General features: G+C 41.6%; 2 protein-coding genes across 2 annotated transcripts in view; both read right to left on the bottom strand.

Annotated features, from left to right (window-relative positions):
* The window catches only part of SRPRB (SRP receptor subunit beta), a 45,861-nt gene extending 34,687 nt beyond the window's left edge, over window positions 1-11,174 (bottom strand). Inside the window, exons 1-4 of the mRNA XM_065876924.1 lie at window positions 10,996-11,174; window positions 10,337-10,431; window positions 9,186-9,263; window positions 6,279-6,361 (exon numbers count right to left, since the gene is read on the bottom strand). Coding sequence (XP_065732996.1) covers window positions 6,279-6,361; window positions 9,186-9,263; window positions 10,337-10,431; window positions 10,996-11,149 — 410 coding nt within the window. The 5' untranslated portion in view covers window positions 11,150-11,174. The remainder of the gene's footprint in view (window positions 1-6,278; window positions 6,362-9,185; window positions 9,264-10,336; window positions 10,432-10,995) is intronic.
* Window positions 11,175-15,971: 4,797 nt separating this feature from the next.
* Window positions 15,972-26,488, bottom strand: part of LOC136122826 (serotransferrin-like) — a 31,043-nt gene continuing 20,526 nt past the window's right edge. The window contains exons 13-17 of the mRNA XM_065876923.1: window positions 25,997-26,141; window positions 24,773-24,837; window positions 21,071-21,255; window positions 19,681-19,870; window positions 15,972-16,006 (exon numbers count right to left, since the gene is read on the bottom strand). Of these exons, the coding sequence (XP_065732995.1) occupies window positions 15,972-16,006; window positions 19,681-19,870; window positions 21,071-21,255; window positions 24,773-24,837; window positions 25,997-26,141 (620 nt within the window). The remainder of the gene's footprint in view (window positions 16,007-19,680; window positions 19,871-21,070; window positions 21,256-24,772; window positions 24,838-25,996; window positions 26,142-26,488) is intronic.

Here is a 26,488-nt window from a genome sequence, read left to right as displayed (position 1 = left end):
AACCAGACTGAAAACTCAACAGCACTTAGATTCATCAGAGAAGTGAGGTTATACAGCAAATCACTCCCCGCCAATTTGGAGAGAACAACACACATATACAGAAAAATACAACTTACTGAGGAATCAGTTGAGAATCAAGTATGAAGCTCACAGTCCAGAGACACAGGTTCACTAAGACTGAGACCTAATCACAGGACACTTCCCTTCCCCTCACACTTCACCAGTTCTTACCCAGTATATTGTGTCTGGCTATCAAGAAAAAATTACAAGACATACTAAAAAGTAAAAAAGAGTTTGAAGAGAAGGGGCAAGCAACAGAACTAGACTCAGATGTGGAAGAGATGTTGGAATGATTAGACCAAGAATGTAAAACAACTGTGACTGTGGTGCTAAGGGCTCTAAAAGATAAAGTAGACAACATGCAAAAACAGATGGGCAATGTAAGGAGAGAGATGGAAGTTCTAAGAAATAACTAAAAAGAAAGCTACAGATCAAAAACAACCTAACAGAAATGGAGAAAGCCTGTGATGGAATTATTAGTAGACTAGACATGACTGAAGGAAAGAATCTCTGGCTTGAGATATCTCAATAGAAGCCTCCAAAACTGAAAAGCAAAGAGAACAAAGACTTAAAAAAACATAACAGAATATCTGAGAACTGCAGGACAACTACAAAAGGTGTAACATATATGTAATGGGAATTCCAGAAGGAGAGGAAAGAGAGGAAAGAACAGAAGAAATATTTAAATAATAATGACCGAAAATTTCCCGAAATTAATGTCAGACACCAAAGCACAGATTCACAGAAACCACAGGAAGCTCAGAAAACACCAAGCAGGATTAATGCTAAAAGAACTATACCTAGCCATTATCATTTTTAAACTACAGAAAATCAAAGATAAAGAAAAAAATCCCACAATAAGCCAGAAGGAAAAAGACCTTATTTATAGAGGAGCAATGTAAGAGTTATATCCAACTTCTCAGACATCATGCACGCAAGAAGAGAGTCAAGTGAAATATTTAAGGTATTGAGAGAAGAATCCCCAAAACCTAGAATTCTATACCGTGTGAAGTTTACAGCATTGAATGCATTTATTAGAAAAGAAGAAAGACCTAAAATCAATCATCTAAGCTTCCACCTTAGGAAGCTAGAAAAATCAGAGTAATTTAAATCTACAGTAAACGCAAGAAATAATGAAAGAGCAGAAATCAACGAAATAGAAAATAGGAAATCAAAGGAGAACATCAACAAAACCAAAAACTGGTTCTATGAAAAGATCAATAAAATTTATAAACTTCTAGCCAGTCTAACTAAGAAAAAGAGAAGACACAAATTACAAATATCAGAAATGAAAGGGGATATCACTACAGACTCATGGACATTAAAAGGACAATCAAGGGATACTATAAATAACTCTATGCCCCAAAATGTAATAACCTAGATGAAATGGTCCAACTCCTTGAAAGACGCAATCTGCCAAAACTAACATAAGAAACGGACAATCTGAATAGCCCTGTATCTATTAAAGAAACTGAATCAATAATTAAACCTTCCAAAACTGAGAGCACTAGGCACAGGTGGGATCACTGGTGAATTCTATCAAATGTTTAAGGACATTTATACAATGTTATATGCCACAAATATTCAATTTAAAAAAATTTAAGGAAGAAAATATACAAGTTCTCTATAATTTCTTTCAAAACACAGAAACAGAGGGAATATTTTCTTACTCATTCTATGAGGCCAGCATTACTTTAAACACAAACCAAGACATTACAAGAAAACTACAGATAAATATCTCATGAACACAGATGTAAAAATCCTCATGAAAATATTGGCAAATCGAATCCAACAATGTATGAGAAGAATTATACACCATGATTGGTTCTGGACCCAATTCCAATGTGGGGGATGTGGGTTCCCCCACCACCAAGCAATGCTCCTGACACCAGATGGGTGCCCTACAATTCAACTCAATTCTGATGCTATCTACTTGGAGATAACATCAGATTTCGCAGGTTAAAGGCTCAGTGCCACAAGACTGCCCTCCACTTCAGACGCCAATTACAAGCCCAGACTGTTACCTGTGCTTCTGACCAACAGGCTACAGACTCGAAGGTCTCACAACTCCTTCCTTCGGTTTGATTAATTTGGTAGCAGGGACCTCAGACACCAGTCAGAAGTCCAGGTTGTTAACTGTACTTCTGACTGACTGGCTATAAATCAGAGGTTCCCATGACCCCTCCTTGGATTCAATTAATTTGTGAGAGCAGCTCAACTCAGGAAACTCATTTAACTCACTAAATTATCAGTTTATTGCAAAAGATATTAAAGGATATGAATCAACAGCCAGATGAAGGGATACATATGGTGAGATCCTGAACAAAGGAGCCTCTGTCCCCACGGAGTTTGGGCCCTGCAGGGTGGCATGTGGAAGCATTCTGGTTCTCCAACCTAGAAGCCCTATGAACCTCATCCTTTTGGGGTTTTATGGAGGCATAATCATATAGGCGAGATTGACTGAACAATTGACCGCTGGTGATTGATTCAACCTCCAGCCTCTTTCCTCTCCCTTCCCTGGATGGGAATGAAAAGTTCCAACTCTCTAATCATATGGTTGGTTCTTCTGGCACCCAGCCCCCATCCTTAGGTGCTTTCCAAAACTCACCGCAAAAACGTAACAAAAAACACATTTATCACTCTCATCACTTAGGAAATTCTAAGGGTTTTATGAGCTCTGTGCCAGAAACAGGGATGAAGACCAAATATGCATTTCTCATTATAAATCACAACAACCAAGTGGTATGAAAGGCTGGTTCAACGTTCAATCATCAATTAACATAATCATTTCATTGATATATAAACTATAAAAGAAAAATCACACAATCGTATCAACAGATTTGACAAAATCAAACAACCATTCATGATAAAACCTCCTAGTAAACTAAGAATAGAGGGGAACTTCAACTTGATAAAGAATATCTACAAAAATCAAATGGTTAACATCATACTTAATGGTGAAAAAAATCAAAGATTTCCTGCTAAGACCAGGAACACAGCAAGGATGTCCCATCTCACCATTGCTTTTGCAACATCGCACTGTAATTTCAAGCTAATGCATTAGGACAACAACAGGAAATAAAAGATATAGATTAGGAAGGAAGAAATAAAAATGTCTGTATTCGCACATGAAATGACTGTAGATGATCTGAAAAAATCAACCAAAAAGCTCAGGAACTAATAAGCAATTATAGCAGAGTTGCAGGATACAAGGTTGATACACAAGTGAATTGCTTACCCAAATATCAGGAATGAACAAATGGAATTTGATATTAAAAACACAATACCATTTACATTAGCATCCCACAATATGAAACTTAGGTACAAATCATATGAGATCTATATCAGGAAAACTATGAAATTCTGATCAACAAAATTGAAGTAAAACTAGAAAAATGGAGAGATATTCCACGTTCATGGATAGGAAGACTAAATAGAGTCAAGATGTCAGTTCTTCCCAACTTGATTTATAGACTCAATGCAATCCCAATAAAAATCTTGGCAACTTATTTGTGGATACTGACAAACTGATTCTGAAGTTTATACAGAGAGGCAAAAGACCCAGAATAGTCAACACAATACTGAAGAAGAATAAAGTTGGAGAACTGATGTTACCAACTTACTATGAAACTATAGTAACAAAGACAGCATGGTATTGGTGAGAGAATAGATCAATAGAACAGAGTCCGGAAAGAGACCCTCATATATACAGTCAAGTGATCTCTGATGGAGGAGCAAAGGCAACAAATGAAGCAAAGATAGTCTTTTCAACAAATAGTGCTGGAACAGCTAGACATCCACATGCAAAAAAATGAATCTAGATATACAGAACTTACACCTTCCACAAAAATTTACTTAAAATGGATCACACAGGGGCTTCCCTGGTGGCGCAGTGGTTGAGAGTCCACCTGCCGATGCAAAAAAAAAAAAGGATCACACATCTAAACGTAAACCAAAACTACAAAACTCCTAGGAGATAACACTGGAGAAAACCTAGATGATCTTGGGTTTGACAATGACTTTTTATATACAATACAATCCATGGTAAACTGGACTTCAGTAAAGATAAAAATTTCTGCTCTACAAAAATCAACATCAAGAGAATGAGAAAACAAGCCACAGACTGGGAGAAAATATCTGCAAAAGATATATCTGATAAGGACCGTTACCCAAAATATATATAAGAACTCTTGAAACTCAACAGTAAGAAAACAAACAACTTAATTAAAAAATGGGTCAAAGATCTTTATAGACACCTCACCAAACAAGATTTAAATAACTTATAAATAGCAAATATAAAAAGATGCTCCACATCATATGTCATCAGGGAAATGCAAATTAAAACAACAACTAGATACCACTACATACCCATTAGAATGGCAAAATCCAGAACACTGACAACACTAAATGCTGGTCAGGATGCAGAGTGACTGGAACTCTTTCATCGCTGGTGGGAATGCAAAATGGTACAGCCACTTTGGAAGAGAGTTTGGCAATTTCTCACAAAACTAAACATACTCTTACTATATGATTCTGCTATTGTGCTCCTTGATATTTACCCCAAAACTTATGTGTACACAAATACCAGCTTAAATCAGAACTGCCAAAATTTGGAGGCAACTGAGATGTCCTTCAACAGGTAAATGGATAAATAAACTGTGGTACATCTAGACAATAGCGTATTATTCAGCACTACAAAGAAATAAGCTATCAAACAATGAAAACACATGGAAGAAACTTAAATGCATATTACTAAGTGAAAGAAGCCAACATGAAAAGGCTACATACTGTATGTTTCCAACTATATGAAATTGTGAAAAAGACAAAACTATGGAGACAATAAAAAGATGAGTGATTGTGAGGGGTTAGGGGAGAGAAAGATGAACTGGCAGCACAGAGAATTTTTAGGGCAGTGAAACTACTCTCTAAGATACTATAATGGTGACTACATATCATTGTACATTTCTTCAGATTCCTAGAATGTACAACACCAAGAGTGAATCATAATGTAACATACAGACTGAGAGATTATTATGTGTCGATTTAGGTACATCAGTTGCAACAAATGAACCACTGGGGTGAAGGATGCTGATAATAGGGGAGGTTAGACATGTGCAGGGGTAGGGTTATATGGGAAATCTCTGTACCTTCTATTCAATTTTGCTGTGAACCTAAAACTCTCTAAAAATAGTCTTTTTTTTTTTTTTGCAGTACGCGGGCCTCTCTCTGTTGTGGCCTCTCCCATTGCGGAGCACAGGCTCCGGACGCAAAGGCTCAGTGGCCATGGCTCACGGGCCTAGCCGCTCCACAGTACGTGGGATCTTCCCGGACCGGGGCACAAACCTGTGTCCCCTGCATTGGCAGGCGGGCTCTCAACCACTGCACCACCAGGGAAGTCCATCTTTTTTTTTTTTTTTAAATCAAGTAACAGTCTCAACTATGACAGATTGCTCATCACCACCACCTTGTGGGCCAAGAAGCAACAACAAAATACAAAACAAGATACCTTCAAAAATGAGGAAAGAAACAACTACCTCATTCCATCAACCCAGATTCCACCAATTAAAACACATATTATTTCAGGTTCAACTAAGAAAGAAAATACTGCCAATTAAACTATGATACCATTAACTATAAGTGGCATTCCAATTTCATAGGTGTTAAAATGTCTTAAAATAAATGAAATGTGGTATTTTGATTTTCCTCAAGCTCCTACCAGTGTTAGAGACTACACAAGGTAAAGCATCTTAAGCTGAAGCACAAGAAATTTAGGAAATAAGAGTCAGTAATATTAGGACAATACTAAACGAAATATGAAAATATTCTTCTGTACTTTTCAGGCGGCAATTTTAGATAATTTAAGGATGGAAATACATAATGTTGGATTTTAATATCTTCTCAGGTGCCACCTAGCTGTAAAATTCTTTTTTCAGATTTTAATAGTTCTACACATTACTAAATTTGTCCTCAGAGTAGATGAAAAATTTACTGACATCCTAATAAGGGTAAACACTTTCTAAACACTCTGAGAAATATTTTCAAATATTATCTCACATAATCCAAGTGAAGGTGGACTTGCAACCCAGAAATGCTGACCCCAGGGTCCATGCTCTTTCCACTCCAGGACACCAGGATGCCTCCAGAATACCATGAGAGCAAATAACATAGCTGGCCTTGATATACAGATTTCAGACAAGCCCTTCCCACTTCCTACTTACCTGGCTGAAGACTTAAACCGCTCTAAGAACTGAAGTCTCAAGCTCTCATGGCCAGGGAGGTCAATCAAGGTCAGGCTAGTGCCCTAAGGATGCCAGCAATATTATTAATGTTTCAGTCCGGATTCACATTTACAACATAAATCTTTCATATCAGATCACAGGTATCAGAATGGTACCCAATTAATGAATCAAAAACGGTCACTGTAACTGATTAATGAATCAAACAAATGTCCACAGAGCATCCTCTATTTATAAATCATGGAGTGAAGGCTCTGGAGATTTAACAATGGACAAAAACATGGTCCTGCCCTAACAGAGTTTATAATATAATCAGAAAGGTCAACACAATGTAAAATTGCATGTAAATGTAAAATTACAACTTTGATCAATGTTCTGAGGGTACGTGAGAAACCTGACCCTGTATGGGGAAGTCAGGAAAGTCCACCTGAGGCTGGGAAAAATACCAGTATGAGTAAAAGCAAAAACATGTGAAAAAACAGTAATAAATATTCACAAACTAAATAATGTAAGAACCTACGTTTTATCATATAACATGCTACCACTGCAGGGATCCCCAACCTTTATAAAAACAAAACGTTCTTTTATATTTCTACTGCAATCTAATTTTAAAATATATGTCCACTAGACACACCATTTATTTGTTCCAACTCTGTCAATATTTTTTGTCAATTCTTGATCCAGGTGACAATCACTGAACACGGCGGGGTTGTACCACTACGGAGCAGACTGATTAAGTGCCCACTTACATGCTATTCATGCCAGGCCTTCATTCTTGAGCTCAGGTTCAATGCAGATGTGGCAATGCTCAATCCTAAGACTCTCGGGTATAGCCCCGGTACATTTATCAGACCCACGGATCATTTCTCATATGTTCTGCCTTCTCCACAGCCAGCCTCAACCACTATTCAGCAGGAGGCAGTCAGCATTATGCACAGATTTGACATAATTACAGCTGGATACACTGTGACCTGTCACTTAGTCTGTTTGATCTTTTATAGGTAATACACGAGGTATATTAGCCTTTTTTCTATTTTTATACTGGTAGTGTAGGGACCTCAGGTTGGGACCCCCATCACATTTCATAATCAGCACCACAACACATACTATAAACAATCCACAAGGTACAGTACTAAATACATTACTATTTTGAGAGACTAAATCTAAAACATAAAGAGGGTGGGAAAAGAAGTAAAAAAGGGCGGGATGTTTTACATATTCAATAGAAACATGCAAGTCTCATTTGTAACGTTAAGTTTTCTGATAGCTATATTAAAAAAGTAAAAAGAAACAGGTAAAATTTTAAAAATATGTATTACATAAGCCAGTATATCTAAATTAGCTTTATAACATATAAAAAAAATTCAAGAAATTGATATTTTATTCTTTTTTTCATCCCAAGTCTTCAAGATCTGATGTATATTTTATACTTATAGCAGCCCTCAATTTGGACTGGTCACATTTCAGGTGCTCAACAGTCACACACGATCAGTGGCTACTCTGTTGGAAAGTACAGGTCTAAAGCATACCCTGGAATACCACACTTAAAATATCTAGTACAAGTGCCCCAAGAATTAAAGATCTCCCAAATCTGAAATTTCAAAATCTGAATCCTTGGGAATTTAAAAAGGTCTGAGTCAGAAACAGTGCCATTATTGAAAAAAGAAAAAAAATACCTCTAAGACATTTAAAAGGATGTCTCTTTATCTTTGCTTACAATGTTTAATACTGGAGGTACCAGAAAAGGGCAGGGCGGGGGTGGGGAGGACCCAAGGAGAGGGAGAAAAAGTCTCTAAAATCACCATTCTAATTCATCCATCTATACATCTAATGCCTCCAATCAGTCATCCACCCACCTTCCTTCCACTCACTCACTAAATACCTATTAAGCATTATAATTGGCTTGGCAGTCACTATCTACATTCTGGGGCCATACAGGTACATAAAAAGTCCTTCTCACGATTCCTTATTGGTGTTTTTTAAATATACTCATGTATACTCCATAAGATATCCACTGCAACACTGTTTGTAAAAGCAAGATTGTAACAACCAAAAAACTAAATGTCTGTTAATAGGGCTCTTATTAAATAAAAACTCAACATTAGTTGACAGGAGTAAAAGCTTTCTGATTATACTGTCTTCACATTCAACTGTGATCATGTACTACTTTTCCATGTGTACCTGTAAGATTTTTCTGTCATGTCTCAAAAGTAAAGGCTTTAAGAAAGGAAAAAAAAAATCGTATGGTATAACCACATAATGGAATACTATGCAGGTCACAAATCAACCTGGTAGTACTATGTATGCAAATGAGGAAGAAAAAATGAAAACAAATCCAAGCTGTATCAGTTATATTGTTAAATTAAAAACAAAAACAAACGGGAGGGGGTAGAACACAGTGTTAAAAAAGAAAAAAGTAAAGATATACAGATATGTTTGTATAGCATAGACCATCTGGAAGGCTATACAGGAAAATGGTAAGTTACTACCTCCAAAGAGAAGACTCGTAAGAAGGGATAGGAAAGGCAAAATTACTTTTCACCGAATATCCTTTCTAACCTTTTGAATTTTTGTCCCATATACATGTACTAAAGAAAAAGGCTTAATGCTCACTCTTAAGAACTCATGGTAAAGTTGGAATTAAGACACAGAAACAAAAATTAATAAATAATCAGTGTGCATAAGGTACAGCAAAGCAGGGGAGGGCATGATTAAGTCCACTGCTTGGATGGTCAAAAGAAGAATTTGTCACATGCACAATATTTATCCATAAAAATAAGCTATGAACGTACCTATGCCCTCAGACTAATTTATCCTAGAAATGTCTTTTCCTGACACACCAAAGTAAAGTAAAACTGTCAGACTCCCCACATTCTAGGAACCTCCTACCCTGTTATTGTTGACTCTGTAGGCAGCAGAGCTGTCAGTGATGGAAGTCTGAGTGTCTCTGTAAAGGCCTGTTAACAACTGTAAAACAAAACAAAACAAAACACAACATGGGGGAGATCAGAGTAAACATATAAATAGCAAACCTAAAGAAAGTAACTTTGCTCTAACTGTCCTAGGTGTAAGGTCAAATAAACGAATGTTACTTGCAATAGCTGAAAAGGACCATATTAGTTTTTTTTTTCTTTCTTCCTTTGCTTGTACAAAAATCTTATTAATTGCAAACTTCATTCCCCTCTCCTTAACGAGAGGAGGGGGATAACTATTATTTTTAAACTATTATTTTCAAATAATAGTTTCAAATAGTTAGTGGCCAAATTTATTGACCTTCCATCAACATTTACAATCATCAAAGTGGAAGGGAAATAATTTATACTCTCAAAAAGAAGAGTAATCAGAAGAAAACCTCTGCTACTCTCTGTAGCAAAAACCAAACATTTAAAAATACTACATAGGACTTCCCTGTGGTGCAGTGGTTGAGAGTCCACCTGCCGATGCAAGGGACACGAGTTCGTGCCCCGGTCCAGGAAGATCCCACATGCTGCGGAGCGGCTGGGCCCGTGAGCCACGGCCGCTGAGCCTGCGTGTCCGGAGCCTGTGCTCCGCAACTGGAGAGGCCACAACAGTGAGAGGCCCGCGTACCGCAATAAATAAATAAATAAATAAATAAAAATACTACATGGACTCAAAATAAATATTAGTGAAAAGAAGCCTAAGTAGCCATTAGGCAGAAGAATCACCCTTTAAAAAAGTTTCTTTGACAAAGTCTCAGAAGAATTATACACTGTATACAGATTACTGCCCTCTATCTCTTCAGCTGGTCTGGCATCCTTAGCCATGACATGAAAGTAGTATATAAAACCCTTAAATGGGATAAGGGTTAAATGTCAGTATCCGGCAAGTACAAGTGAATAGAAATGGTCAAATTCCAGTTTAAGAGCTTTTCAAGAGTCTTTTCATCCTTCCAACTGATTCAAGAATTAACTCCCCAATTTGTCAGCACAGCTTCTTTTCCAAAGTACACCTCACAGGAATAATGGGGTGCCCTAAAATTTCCTATCAAGTTTAAGAGAGGTGTAAATCAAAGCATTTACTCTGACAAAAAGCAATGTTTTCCCGCAGTCACAAAGGCCAACAAGAAGAACAGCTCTTTGACTGCTCCTTCGGCTCCGGATGAACTTCCAGAACACTGTGGAATAGAGAAAAACAACCAAAATTATGCCTTGATTATCAACAATATGCATGTATGGTTGGGCTGTGGGAAATTAAGTCTACCACAGAACACTTCATTCACCTGGAACTTACCTCCATTGTTATTACCACCATTATAATCATTATTGTTTTAGGGACTCCGCTGAGTGCCTGCCACTAACAACTGTCAATTTTTCTGCATCTGCAGCCCCTACACCGACGGCGTACTCTTCAAGCGCAATCTTGCTCATTAGCTTTGTATCCCCAGCGCCCAGTTCGCAAACATAGGATGCTCAAACTTGGAGCGACGACCACTGGAGTCTTCGTAGCAAGAGCAATGAAAGGGAGAGAACCGCGCGCTCACGCAGAACAGGGGCTAGTAACGCTGCGCTGCTCCTGCTGCTTCAGGCAGGAGGACAGGTTGGTATAAGGGGTGATTCCCCGTCTCTAGACGCCCCCCCGATGCCATGTCCGTTCCGCGTCCGCGGTCTGCACAAGCCCAGTCCAAGCTCGGATCCCCGCCAGCCCTGCCACCCGCCATATCTACCGGCCGCCTCTTTACCCAGCGTCAGCAGCACCGCGACGAGCGCCACCACGACTGACAGCAGCGTCGGGTCCCTCTGCCACAGTTCCTGCCGCAAGGAGTCCAGGTAGAGCTGGAAGGCGCCTCCGACACTGCCGCCGTTCCCCATCCGCCGGGAGTCCGCGGAAGCCATGGCTGAGATCTTGCTAACCGGCACCGCAAAACCAACGTGGCCCTCGGCTCTGCGCAGGCGTCCGAAGCGGAGCATCACGGGAGTGGTAGTTCCTAAGTTATATTTCCTCCTTCGGAGGCCGGGATCCCGAAGGTCCTGATGGTAGTTGTAGTTCTCTTGGACACAGTGCTCCCGCCGAAAAGATTGAGCTGCCAGACGCAAGTATGAGTTACACGCTCATCCTTTAAGATATGAGTCAGATGTCGCCGCTCTCTTCATGGTTGTTGACAAAATGATGGATGAATAAAATGAATGGCTCGAGCAATCTCTGCTGAAGATTTCTAGTCGCTCCCTTCGTGAGGTGAGGTGTCTTGTGAGGAACTCAAGCATTACACAAATATTTCATCGGAAAATCACGTGGCAGGAGGTGTGACTGAAGATGTAAGGTGCGGTATGGGAATGCAGAAAGGGGCGCCTAATCCACATGGGTTCAGAGAAAAGCTCCCGGAGGAAAACGACAGGAACTGGGCCATGAAGGATGAGTTATCCTCTGCAGGTGAAACAGGAGAAAGGGTGCTCTGTGCAGAAGAAAAGAGCAATTCAGTGTCCCTACACTGTAAATCCAGGGCTGCAACTGAGATACCTACGTTAAGGGAAGCAGCCAGGAAAGTCAATGGGACGGGCAGAGCCTGTTGAAAACTGTCACTTCTGCCCTAAGGGGGCAGCCACCACTCTGCCAGGCAGGTATGTGGGAGCAAGGTGGCCAGTTCTTCAGTTTTTCAAGAGAAGCCAGAAAGAAAGGTTTTTAAGAGAAATTTTCCACTTTTTAAATTTCAGCAAGTAATGAAAACTTGTAGCCCAAATAAAACACCTCATAGGGTCAGAAGTAGCCGGCCTAGGGGCTGCCAGTTTGCAGTCTCTGTCGCTAAGCAGCTGTCATTTCAGCAGAAGTGGCAGGAGATGAAGCAGGAAATGTTGGCAAAAACCAGACATGAAGGGACCGTGTGCTATGCTGAGGAACCTAGACTTTATCTAGAGTGCAATAAGAAGTTTCAGTTGGGAGTGAAATAGATGACTGGCAGATCAATGGAGAACTATGGTTTGAGAGAGAAAAGACTGGAGGCAGGGAGACCAGCTGGGGCTGTTGCAGTGTTTTGGCAAATGATGCACAGGGTCTGAACCAGGGAAATGTGGAAAGTGGAAAGGAGGGCACAGACATGAGAGATATTTAGAAGGAAAATATATAGGATTTAGTGATTAATTGGATAAGCTGAGTTAAGGAGAAGGAGAGCTATCAAGACTGCGTCTGAAGCACTTGGTGTGTGTTGCTGGGAAGATCAAAGTGCTTAACGCGAATCAGAGAACTCAGTTGAAGGGTCTTTGGAGCTGGGGACATAGCCAGGATGAAAACTGCCTCTCTTTTGTGTATATGGAGTTCCCGGTGCCTCTGGGAAGTCTGAAATCGTATATCAAGCAGGTGATACAGTAAACAAATGTGAAGTCAGCAATAGGTGCTAGATTTTCATTTGGAAGTCATATGTAAACAAGCAGTCATTAAATTGTGGAGAGCATGAGGAATGAGGAGGAGAGGGAACCCCACAAAGAAGCCTGAGAAGGGAGGGTCAGCGACACAGGAGTAAAACGTGTCCTGGAATTGGCCAGCAGCATCTCTGCAGCAGAGGTTGAAGGCTTGAGTGAAAAGTGAGCTCAGGGGGAACAGAGGGGAGGGGTGGGGGGAGACAAGGTAATGAGGATAATTGCTCACATTAATGAGTGGTTGCTAGAGCCAGGCATTGTTCTAAATACTTTAAATTTATTAATTTGTTTAATCCTCACAATGACCCATTATCCCAATTTTACAGAGGGAAAACTGGGACAGGGATTGAGTAACCTACCCACCAATTCCAGGCAGTCGGGCTCCTTTATGCTTGACTATATGCTCTAACACAGTATAATTCATTTTCCAGGCATTTCATTGATAAAGGTAGGCAACAGGGACTCCAGATTAAGGAAGGATGTTTAGGATGGGAGGTTAAAGTTAGTAAACCAACTTCTATATTTTAAATTAGCATTATGAATTAAAACTGTCAGAACTGACAGTAATCTTACCACATTCTATTTCTTTTTCTTATGGTCTTGATCCCTGCTCTGTATCCACCACCCAACACGCACACACACACACACACACACACACACACACACACACACACAGTTCCTTTATAATAACTTCTGTTAGGGACTAAAAATGCAGGGAAGGAGGAAGGGCCAGGCATGGAGAACATCTACCAGAAATGTCCTCAGTGTATAGGGATTTTTAGTCAGAGCTACGTGAGTGAACAAGTGCCGTGTTGGTGGAGAAATTTGGGGATGAGGAAGCAGGGCTTTGATAAGACATGGTCATGCTGTTTTTCAATTTGTTTCCTGCGTATTATGAAGGCAGAAGAGATGTGCACACCTTCCACCCTCGTGTTAGAAGGTGGTGCTGCCATTCTCAGTAATGAGAGCAGGAGAGAATGGCGTCAGAGGCTTCCTGTCCTCTCACGTCTCTCTGCCTCAGGGACTCTGCAGGCTCCCAGGGGCTCTGTGGGGATGGATGTCAAGGAAGGACGTGCAGACACTGACTGCTGCTGGCTGAAAGTGCTCTGCTCCCTGATTCTAACAGCAGATGGAGAGTTACAATAAAACCAACATAGACAATTTTTTCTTCTCTTCCATTAATTAAAATGTCTCATTCACCAGACACATTTTTCTCTCCTGTTCCCAGCAGCTCCAAATCACAATGGAACCTAGCTCAGACTCAAGGACACCAGTCATGTGATTCCCCTACTCTGGCTTATCTCTTTAACTCTGTTCCTTTGAAAAAATGGAGGATTTTTTTAAAAAGAATTAAAATGAGACATTTATTATATTAAAAACTCAATATAATAATGAAAGATCAAAGAAGAAAGACACAAATCACCTTAGTTTTTATACCAATAGTATCTGGTGAACATGATTTCAGACATTGTACAGATACACTGACAAGAAGGCAGTCTAGAGGGAGGAATAAATAAAAAATAGACAGAAATTATTTTCAGAGACTATAATATGCCTTGCTGTGTTCACAGTCCCTAGAACAGTGCCTGGATCATGGTAGGTACTCAGCGCATTGTTGATAAAATTAGATTTGTTGGCTCATTGCAATAAGACAGACCACACGCCAGAGGAATGGTGGGACATCTCACCAAACAAAGGAAAAGAAAGAATTATTATAGGATTTGAGGTGAGGGTGGAGTTTAGGTGGATATTACATAAAGCAGAGTGTTGCTAGACTCAAAGCAAAGCAGGGCTGTATGTAAAAAGGTGAACATCAGGTCTGGTCTGCAAAGTGGACCCAGGGTCTGTTTCCTTGGTTACTCGAAAGTTGAGAGATGTGGACTGTTGTGTTCAGAACCCCCTACCTGCAGCTGTTCCCCAGAGTGTAGAGGAGTTAGGAAACAAAGGGGCAAACTGAAGAGTTGTTTAGAAGGCAAAATCAGCAGAACTTGCTGACATTGGATGTGGAATGAGGGGAAAGAGTGAATTGAAATTTGACTCCTCGGTTTATGGCTCCTGTAAGTGGGTAGCAGACCATGTCTTTACCCAGTATGAAATATATGGGAACAATAGTTGGATTAGGGAAGCAGGAGAGGGAAGGGGTAAGATGATCACCTCACTTTTCTTTCTGTTGGGCTTCCGATTGCTGTGCGAACTCTACCGTATAGATGCACAGGCAGGAGGAGGTGTGAGTGTGGGATGCTGGAAGCAGGGGTGAGCACAATAGATGTAGATGCCCAGGAGTCATTCTCATTGCTTACGGAGGGCCTGGAAAAGCACTGGATCAAGAGAAGAACCCCGGGAAGATTACCCTACTTTTCAGAGCTGGTAGGATGAGCCCACAGTAAGACCACAAGAGGACAGAGAGGTAGGAACCAAAGCGAAGAGCTGCTGTGTCAGAGAAACTGGGAGAGGGTTCCAAGGAAGGGTGAGTGGTCAGCCATATCAAGTTAGTAAACAGACTCAAGGATGAAAGAACAAGTTGGTTTTCACAGCTGGCAGGTGGGTGGTAACCTTGACCCGAGTAGCTGCAGGGATGTGAGTGGAGCAGAAGACTGATTTCTCTGTGTTCAGCCATTAATAACCAGTGAGGGGTGGGAAGAATAAGGCTCCACCTTTCAGGAGCTCCACTAAGAATGGGAGGAGACAGGGCAGTGACTGCCATGGGAGGCGGGGTCAAGCTATGATTTTTAGCAAGAAGAGTTTCCAGTGATTCACTTTTCCAAGCAGTAAGAGTCAGGACTTCACGTATACCTGATGAAATTTATGAAAAATATTTTAAATGTGTAAATCGTCTATATTCTTTTTCTGTACTGCCTTGAACGCTCCATCTCAATACTTACTCTGCATCCTCCTTCCTTCCCCAGCAGCGCGCACACACACACACACATACACACACACACACACACACACCCCACACAGCCTTATATACTTGATTATATTATAATGACCATGAAGACCCCTTTTAGAAAGAATTCCTACTTGGACTGTACCCAGGAGGTATGGCTATGGGAAAGAGCAAATGAATCTTGAGCTCTGAAGGAAGGGCTAGTTGCACATGTATTTAGTCCTTCCAGACCAAACATTTAGGGAAAAAATGAAGTTTTTAAAAGATAAAACCAATAATAACTTTTATTTTTATTTTGTCCCGCAGAGGTGCCACCACCAAACTGAAGGCAACCAAACCACTCAGACCAGCAAAACCAGGGGAAGCTTATGGGTCCGGTGAGCTCCCATCTCCATCAGGTGGTGGCCCCACTCTTGGATTTTAACCTCTGTGGAAACTGCAGGCTTCCAGGAGTTCTGTGGGGACAGAGCAGAGGGGTAGGGCAGTTAATATCTACCTATATTTGTTTTCTGTTAAGTGAATCAACAGTTAAGCCTGATACAAAAGTGCTCAGACCCGTTGCCCTGCTCTTCTGATGGGTGGACCTGGCCGTTCTCCTAGTGGCCTCCTCCTCCTGCCTGCACAGCTCTTGTGCCTGCAGCGGGCAGTGTCTCACACCAAGAATGGTAACAGGATTTCCCTGCCCTACATCATCCCCCATCTTGTGTCTTACGGGCAGGGCTCATACGCCTGAGTCCATGTGGCTGGAACGAGCCTGGGAGGACTGTCCTCTCTGATCCAAGTGAGGAACTAACATAACGAGATGCACTAAGCACCCAGCACGTGCCAGTTTCCGTCCTGGGAGCTGGGGATGGAGCAGAGTACAGCAGGGCCAGAGTCTCCACCCCCTCACAGACTATATAGGTAAATACAACCTGGGTACTCAGAACAGTGGCCATGGATCCTTCCTTATACCAGAATTATGTGGGCAGCTGTTTAAATGCAGAAACCCTGAACCTGGCACAGACTTGCTGAATCAGTGTCCCCAGGACCTGGGAATCAGTATCTTAAGAACTGTGGCTTAGGGACCTGCACTCTGCAGTTGAAGAATAACCTCCCTATAGCTACATGGTATTCTCCCACATCTTCCAAATGATTCCAAGTCATTAAATGATGTCCAACATAGCTATAGTACAAAGGTGTGTTTTACTGTATTCTAGTTCTTAGAAAACTGGTGTTCTAGATGAGTACAGGCATACCTCATCTTATTGTGCTTCGCTTTATTGCACTTCACAGATGTTGTGTTTTTCACAAATTGAAGGTTTGTGGTAACCCTGCATCAAGCAAGTCTACTGGCGCCATTTTCCCAATAACATTTGCTAACTTCATGTCTCTGTGTCACATTTTGGTAATTCTTGAAATATTTCAGACTTTTTCATTATTATTATATATTTGTTATGGTGATCTGTGGTCAGTAATCCTTGGTGTTACTATTATTAATTGTTTTGGGGCACCACAAGCCGTGCCCATTAACATGGCAAACTTAATCGATAAATGTTGTGTGTGTTCTGACTGCTCCACCAGCACAACAATATTGAAATTAGGCCAGTTAATAAGCCTACACTGGCCTCTAAATGTTCAAGTGAAAGGAAGAGTTGCACATCTCTCACTTTAAATCAAAAGCTAGATGTGATTAAGCTTAGTGAGGAAGGCCTGTGTCCAAAGACAAGCTGGGCGTCTTGTGCCAAACAGTTAGCCAAGTTGTGGACACAAAGGAAACGTTCTTGAAGGAAGTTAAAAGTGCTGCTCCAGTGGACACAGAAATGATAAGAAACAGCCTTATTCCTGATATGGAGAAAGTTTTAGTGGCCTAGATAAAGGATCAAACCAGCCACAACATTCCCTTAAGCTAAAGCCTAATCCAGAGAAAGGCCCTAACTCTCTTCAGTTCTGTGAAGGCTGAGAGCGGTGAGGAAGCTGCAGGAGAAATGCCTGAAGCCAGCAGAGGTTGGTTCATGAGGTTTAAGGAAAGAAGCCATCTCCAGAACATAAAAGTGCAAAGTGAAGCAGCAAGTGCTGATGTAGAAGCTACAGCAAGTTACACAGAAGACCTACCTAAGATAGTTAATGAAGGTGGCTACACTAAACAACAGATTTTCCATGTAGACAAAACAGCCTTCTATTGGAAGAAGATGCCATCTAGGACTTTCATAGCTAGAGAGGAGAAGTCAATGCCTGGCTTCAGAGCTTCAAAGGACAGGCTGACTCTCTTGTTAGGGGCTAATGCAGCTGGTGACTTGAAATTGAAGCCAATGCTCATTTACCATTTCAAAAATCCTAGGGCCCTTAAGAATTATGCTTACTCTCCTCTGCATATGCTCTATAAAGGGAACAACAAAGCCTGGATGACAGTACATCTGTTTACAATATGCTTTACTGAATATATTAAGCCCACTATTGAGACCTACTGCTCAGAAAAAAAGATTCCTTTCGAAATATGAGTGCTCACTAACAATGTACATGGTAACCCAAGAGCTCTGATGGAGATGTACAAGAGTAATGTTGTTTTCATGCCTGCTAACACAACATCCATTCTGCAGCCCATGGATCAAGGAGTCATTCTGACTCTCAAGTCTCATTATGAAAGAAATACATTCCATAAGCCTATAGCTGCCGTAGATAGTGATTCCTCTGATGGGTCTGGGCAAAGTCAAATGAAAACCTTCTGGAAAGGATTCTTCATTCTAGATGCCATTAAGAATATTTGTGATTCATGGAGAAAGGTCAAAATATCATCATGAACAGGAATTTGAGAGAAGTTGATTCCAATCCTCATAGGTGACTATAAGGGGTTCAAGACTTCAGTGGAGGAAGTAACTGCAGATGTGGTGGAAATAGCAAGAGACCTAGAATTAGAAGAGGAGCCTGAAGATGTGACTGACTTGCTGCAATCTCATGATAAAACTTTAATGAATAAGGAGTTGCTTCTCATGGATGAGCAAAGAGAGTGGTTTCTTGGGATGAAATCTACTCATGGTGAAGATGCTGTGAAGGTTGTTGAAATGACAACAAAGGATTTAGAATATTATATAAACTTAGTTGATTAACGGCAGGGCTTGAGAGGATGGAACTCCAATTTTGAAAGAAGTTCTGCTGCGGGTAAAATGCTATCAAACATCATTGCATGCTACAGAGAAATCGTTCATAAAAGAAGAGTCAATTGATGGGGCAAACTTAATTGTCGTCTTATTTTAAGAAATTGCCAGAGTCACCTCAGCCTTCAGCAACCCTGATCAGTCAGCAGCCAGCACCATTGAGGTAAGACCCTCCACCAGCAAAGAGATTATGACTTGCTGAAGGCACAGATGATGGTTAGCATTTTTTAGCAATAAAGTATTTTTTAATTAAGGTACGTACATTGTTAGACACTTTTTAGACATAATGCTATTGCACACTTTATACTGTAGTATAACATAACTTTTATGTGCACTGGAAAACCAGAAACTTCATATGTCTTGCTTTATTGCGATATTCCTTTATTGCAATAGTCTGAAACTGAATCTGCAGTATCTCCGAGATATGCCTGTGGTGTGTATGGCAACTTTAGAGTTACTGGAACTTATCATTGTTCAAGCTTTCAGGAGCAGCACCATGTAAAAGAACTCTCTGCAATGCTGGAAATGTTCTCTTTGCTCATCTATGTGGAGACACACGTATCTATTGAGCACTTGAATTATGGCTAGTGTGACTGAGGAACTAAGTTTAAAATTTTGTTTAATACTAATACAAATTTAAATACCCACATGTAGCTAGAGGCTACCATCTTGAACAAGGCAGCACTGTGTGAAAAGGTGTTTAGAGCAGAGTAATTGGCATGGGCACATAACTCTCTTCCATTTCTTAGTAATAGCATGGAATTCTGTATGTCCTGGCAGTCACTACCTCAGTGCCTTCAGCCCGGGCCCCCTTACGATCAGCCCATGCAAGTCAGCCTTTCATTCATGCTGGGATTGCATTGTTCCCTCAGCATTTCATCCTGTCTGTTGGTCATCTCCTGGGGACTGCAGCCCGCTCCTCCTTTGGTATCCAGCACCCAGAACCCCGCACATGTTCGTTTTGCAGATTCCCCAATGCTGTTCCTCGTACTCACTTGAGGTTGAGCATTGTCTCAGGTTAGCCAGAGCTGTGACATAATTAGCTCCTAAGTAGGTTTCATACGTTGTTGCGTTCGGAAGTTCAGCCAAACATTTAGTGTCACTCCTAAACAGAAGGTCCTTGTTTTCTGAGTGGAACAAACAAAAACTGCTCGGGCAGTTAGTTCCATCGTTTCCAAATTTATCCTGTCAAATGGACAGAAAGTGCATGAGGACCTGTGGCAAAGAGCTGCTGGGAACGCATGGATGGGATGGAGGGGACTGGAAGCTGGGAACCAGCCCTGGGAAGAAAGGGAAGCCGCAGAGGATGCCTCGGGATCTTTCCACATCCATCACCTGGCATTCATACAATTATGGACCACAAATCTGTGCTTCCATGAGGCCTCAAAGTCCTCTGTAGGGTCTGTCCTGGTCCCATCTCCTTGGGGAAGTCCCTGCCTCCTGCCCACTGCTGACTTCTCTGATCTCTCTTCCTCACTTCGTTGGCCATGGTCTTGGGGGCGGCTTCCAGGAAATGAGAGGGAAGAAGCATGTCCCTTTTAAGTACTATTGTCAAAGAAAATATTAAATATGAGCAACCCAGTGAGGAGTAGTACAGGTAGCTGTTAAAAGTTCATATTTGACTTTTAAGTTCATGTGAACTTAAAAGTTCATCTTTGATCCTATCTTGATAAGAGGCTCAACTCCTCCAGGCCTTCTAAGATTATAAGTGAAATAAGGATTACAGAACATTTAGCATTCCATCTAGCACTTAGGAAATGTCCATTAAATACTAATTATTAGTACCATTTACCTTCAGAGGACTCACAAAGGTATGCTATCTTAATTTTTAAAAGAAGAAAACCAATGGATCAACAGACAGGAAGCTGTCACTGAGGGGAGGGTGGTGTTTGTGGGTGGAGGGGTCTTTAGGATTAAAATACTCAGGCAGTCTCTCTCCCCACAAGGCCAGCCCTGGGTTGGTTGTTTTCCCCAGAGGACAAGTTCCTGGGTTCTTCTGCCTGTTGGAATGGTTCTTAGTCTGCCTAAGTAAGAGAAACACAGTCCACATTTCATGACTTGTATCTAGAAGGGCTGGGAAATAGGATCCGTCACCTTCATTTAAGAAAAGGCAGAAGTGGGGAAAATGAGGGTACCACAGAGCAAGGTCAGGGTCAAGCTGCAAGGCAGGTACTTGGACCCTGGGACCCTTGCATCAGACGAGGTCTGATCTCTAGTGAGCAGAGCGAGGCCTGGGAGATCCAGTTCCACAATCCATGCCCTCCCAGTTCTAACTTCCAGGAAAAGAATGCTGGGGTACCGGGCTGGGACTCAGCTGGGAAATCCCCAAATAATCCACATGCACCCAAGAAGAAAGGGTTGGAGGCCCTGTCTGTGCCACCATACCTGCTGAATCATTAATATTTTGCGAACACAAGCTGCCTTATCTGCCCGTGAGACCACAGCATGATTCGGGGCTCGGGCCAGGTGGCAATCCTCAGCCTCCTTCACAGGCTTCCTGCTTCCGTCGGTGCACAGCAGCTCAAAATTTTCCTCCTGCAGTGTTTTTGCCCACTCTTCAGGGTTTTTTCCTGGGTACAGAAAAGGTGGGTCAGCCACAGTTTTGATCAAGGCACACCCACTGGCGTGTGGAGGGCCTGGACCCAGTGGCCAGCAGGGGTTACAGTAATGTGGAGAGGAAGAGAGTTACCAGGAATTCCCAGAGACCACTCCTTTCAATCTGCCCACCCAGCCAGGGGAGGGTGAACCACGTTCTATGGATGATGTTCAAAATGACCTTCATTTCTTCTAAATTCCAAAGTATTTGGCTCTCCTGCTCCAGTGTAGAAAGAATGTGACCCTCTAAGCAGGTTTGTGCTGTACCATCTGGCACTAGCAAGCAAAAGAGCTTTCCCCAGAAGCCCTTTTGGAAGGGCCAAAGATTTCACTTTTATGAGTGAAATCTGGCTCACTCGTACTAGTTCTATGTGGAATGCACGCATGCCTCTGTGCATACAGGTCCATATCCTGTTCTCAGCCCCTTGCTTCATCTTTTCTGTATTCTCTCTGAAAAAAGAACATCTCACCTATTCTCAAGGTTTAAGCTCCTTCCTCCTAAGGCAATTCTCAAATAAGTTTTCCCAGTTTTTGCTTCTCTCCTAAAGTACAGGATTGCAGTCTTTTTCTTAATTTAATTTTCTCATTTAATTGAAAAACTAATATATGAATGCAGTATTTTAAAAGTTTAAATTTATATAGAGAGTAAAAATATCCCTTTTCCTACACTCTCCAAAGGCACACTTTTGGTTTTTATAGAAAACCCCAAATTGCCTGCCTTTCGTCCCACCAGTACCTGCACATATCTTTGCTCACCTTTTAACATTTCTCCTTTCTTTTCTTACCCATCCCTCCAACTCAACACCTTCCAAGTGAAATCCATCCTTATTCTCTCCAAACCCATTCTGTTCTACTTAGTACTTTAAGCATTTATTCAGTACCATGTCCTCAGCCTTCTGCAAGACACAGTCTTATTGGAGGGGAGAAATAGCACACATACCAAAATCAAAAATGCAGGGCACAGATAATAACATTTTGTATTTTGTGTAACACTCTCTAAACGCTGTGTGAGCTAGGGAACCAGCACAGCGAGAGCACATTAACTCAGGAAGGCTAGCTGGAGAAGGCAAGTTTTCAGGTGTGTCCTGTAACACGTGTAGGCCTGAGAGGAGGAGAGAGGAACGCTTCTCTGTGAGGGGATGGAGGGCTCCGGCAAGACTCAAGGACAGGTACGTGCCCAGTGTTCCTATTGGGTGGAGGAGAGCCCCCCTGGAACAAAGTCTTGGGCAGTCAGGCTAAACATGCTCAGATCCTCAAGGCCCTGAGTGTGGGATGGAGTGTGGCACTTAGGTAGGAAGAAAAGTGGGTCTATGAGAACTTATGAATGGAAATCAGTGTTAATGTGTGAGCCTGAAATAGGACAAGTAGAAAAAATGAGATGGGAGGTGATTTGGTCTGGGTTAGGAGCAGTGGGCATCTAGAAGGGCATGATAAAAAATTTTCTTTCCACTACAAATAATGCTTGTTTACTGGAGCTAATTTGTAAAATGCTACATAGTTTAAGGAAGAAGACTTTGAAACACAGTATAATCCCACAGCATTCACCTTCAACATTGGTGCATTACTTCTAGTCTCTTTTCTAGACTCATATGATGTGCAGACACATATCTATATAATTAGATCATAGTCTCTATGCCTTTGTATCCTGGTTCTTCCATATCACAACATACCGTAGAATTTAATGAAGACATACCTATTCCGAAGAAAAAAAAAACATACTGACTGAAAATTTAATCTAGGCTCGACTGGCAGGGCATATAATAAAGACCTCCATGGGGACAGAGGCTGTGTGAAGAGGACTGGGTTTTGATAGAAGTATGAGGAGTTTGGCTTTATACAGGTTGAGTTTGCAGTGCCAGTGTACTTTGTACATAAAAATGACCACAGGGCAAACAGAGATCCTGGGATGTTATTTAGATGGGAGGTGGGCCTCCTCTATAAATTCCCCTCAGGAGGTAAGGCTTTTGGAGTCTTTGCAAAGACAGTTGCGGCCTCGAGAGGGGAGCCCTACTTGGAAGGGTGCAAAGAGAAATCAAGGGATGACAAAGAACCAGCCTAGGGTAACACTCAGGTAGCAGGAAAAAGGACAGCCCTTAAAGGAAAAAGCAAAAGTAACAGGAGGGAAGAAAGAAAAATTAGCCAAACCAATTATTCCCTCAAGTAAGTACTTAGCAACTTCTGTGTGCCATGTACTGTGGTTGGTGTTGGGATGTAAGAAGAGGAAAAAAGAGCTCCCTGTGGCCATAGTTTATTACGGAATGTGATGAATTCAATAATAAGAGCAATATGGACAGAGGATTCTGTTGTGGGATGGAGGTGTGCCATTGGGGAAGGCGTCTTAGAGGAGTTGGTCCTGTACTAGTTCATTCTAAATGAGTTGCTGGAAAAATTTGAGGTTGAGTAAAGGGACATGAGGGAAGGAGGGAAGTAATAGCTGCCTGGACTCTAGGTGGGGAATATAAGCAGTTAGTGATAGAGAGTGGGCAGGTGGAATACTCATTCCTACTGACATTTTGAAAATTTTTGTCTTGTTTGTTAATGTCATGGCCATCTAATATTCACCACTAGTTTTAGTGCCCATTGATGATCCTTGCTTGAATCAATTATTACTATCTTGGTTGCCGAACGATAGTTTTTTAACTTCATAATTATTTCTGCATCTGTAATTAGCATTCTACAATAAGGAAGATGTTTCCCTTATACTCATTTGTTTAATCAGGATGGACTTATGCGTTCCTATTTTATTCAATGGGTTATTATTTCTTACTACTATTATGATGTCTTTTCAAGCTCAAAATGTCCCAGATTTGGCCAGTGGAGGGCTTTCACAATGGCTCCTATGTGCTTTGATACGTCCCATCTCTCTGAGCTCTTCAGCATGATGTCCCAGGTTCACCTTATACTTTTCCTGCCCCAGCCACAGAATCAGCTATTTTTCCAAGGGGCCTTGGTTCCTTCTATTGGAGAATGGTTCTAGAAGCCAAGGTCTTGGTGCTCATTCCTACAGGGGCGCCACTGTCTGTATGTTTTTCCCAGTGGACATATAATATATTTAAATATATATTGGACCTAGAAATATGAGAAATAGTTATAAAGGACCTTTTGGGGATAACTCACAGAATTTGAATAGGGACTGTGGACGTGATGAGTATTAAATCCATGTTAGTATAAATTTCCTGATCTTGCTAATTGTAATGTAGGTATGTGAGAGAAAGTCCTGGTTCTTAGGAAATGTGCACTGAAGTATTTAGGGGAAAGGAGGCACAGTGCCTGCACCTGTAGGAAGGTTCCTGGGAGAGACTCAGGGCCACTGGGAAGCCCATGGTCCTTACCATTCTGCTTATCCAAGCAAACGCTTCTCTCTTCACCAAACAAACAGGTTGAGAATCAGAGCTCTGGACCCTGACAGAGTCCATAACACTTCCACAAAGACATCTTGGACACAAGTGAACCAGCGACCCTGATTTATGGGGACAAAGGTTATGCACATACCACCAGTGTTCTCTTTGACAGTCTGGTCCTTCACAAAGGCCACGTCTCCCTTCTCAACCAGACACCTGCGGAGTACCAGACAGGGAGAGAGAAGAAAAGAGGTCAGAGACACATCTGTCATTCAGAAAAGCCACCTTATAGATCCAGGGCCGGCCATCTGATATCAGCAATTGTGATTCCCATTTGATCACTAATCTATTGTCACTGATCTTACATATTACTAATGTAAGTAATAAAAAGAAAACAAAACCTCTGATATGCTTTGTAGTTATACAATCTCACTTCTACACTCTAAATTCTGGCCCATTTTCTCCAACAGAGCTACATCCATTTCCTAGCTTCAACACAGATATTAGAGGGGCAGTCTTCCCTCAAGGTGATTCCTTACTCACAGTCTCCTTGTAAAATTGTAAACTTGTGGGCTGTGAATTGTTCTTACTCTAACTCACAAGCTGGTTGTACCTGGGAAGTTGGGATAGTCTTTGTTTTTCCTTCCCTAGTGAGAATTTTAGTTACAATACCACCATCATTGTGAAGTTGATGGAGTCATGAACTGCTAAGTGACACAGGCCCAAGTCAGACAGGATAGTTAAAAACTAATAAGGTCGTAAAGTGCACAGGTGTCTCTTTAAAAATGATAGAAACTCCATGAGCTAGAAATGTAACCAAAGATGTAGAAGTCATGTACTTTACTTTTGTATTGATATATTTCCATGGTTGTAGGTTCCCCCAGAGGTGAATGGAAGAACATGAGCCAGATGCTTGACTCCTGTGTTTATTCAATTATGGTAGGGTTTCCTCACCTGGCACTAGTGAATTAGGGGCCAGATAATTCTTTGTTGTAGGGTGCTGTCCTACGCATGTAGGATGTTTAGCAGCCTCTCCCAGTTAGATGCCAGTAGCATCCCCCAACTCCACTGATAATCAAAAACATCTCCAGACACTGCCAAATGTCCCCTGAGGGGCAAATCACCCCCCGCTGAGAACTTCTGACCTGTACCATACTGCCAGTCTTTGCTGTCTATGACAGCCAGGTCTGGAGACCGTGTCCTGGAGGGAGCTGGATGCCTCTTCTCACAGGTTTCTACTTATGTTTGTAAATGTGACACCCTAACATGCAGGACTAATGGGATAGGAATGTAAGAATCTCACCTGCGTTCCTAAAAAGGAATTTCGTCAGGGCTGGGATTACTATTATTTTTGTATGAGGATTATAATACTCACCTGAAAGCCCCTGAATAGCCATAGTATCTCTCATGGTTGTTGGGAAGACACTCCCTTCCCGGAACACCTTCTGAGCCAATGCACAGAGCACAGAGACTGGAATTTCGCAGAGACCCAGGAGCACAGCCTTCACTGAAAAATTTATCTGTGCAGAAGGATAAGAGAAAATCAGCTCTTCCTGAGTCAATGTCAGTGGCCTTTACCTAACACATCACAGGTGTGTATGGCCCAGGATAGGTAGAACATACTCATTATGTGACCTGCCATCAACTCAGGACCTGCCAGGGTATAGGCTTTGAAAGGAAACTTAATTGAGGCTGGGAACCATTACAAGTCAGGTGGAGGGGATTCCATCAGCATCCCAATAGTGTCTCACTCACCTAGAGAGATGGGATGGAAATGATATGAAAGTTGACTAAAAGGGGTAAAATTGAAGGTCTCACTCCCTGAGTTGTGCAACTTGTTTTTGGTGTTTCTTTTCCCTGATATTTA

Source organism: Phocoena phocoena, chromosome 4, assembly GCF_963924675.1.
Source record: "Phocoena phocoena chromosome 4, mPhoPho1.1, whole genome shotgun sequence".
NCBI classification, from domain to species: domain Eukaryota; kingdom Metazoa; phylum Chordata; class Mammalia; order Artiodactyla; family Phocoenidae; genus Phocoena; species Phocoena phocoena.
Note: the sequence above shows the minus strand (reverse complement) of the source record. Positions and strands in the feature narration are given on the sequence as shown.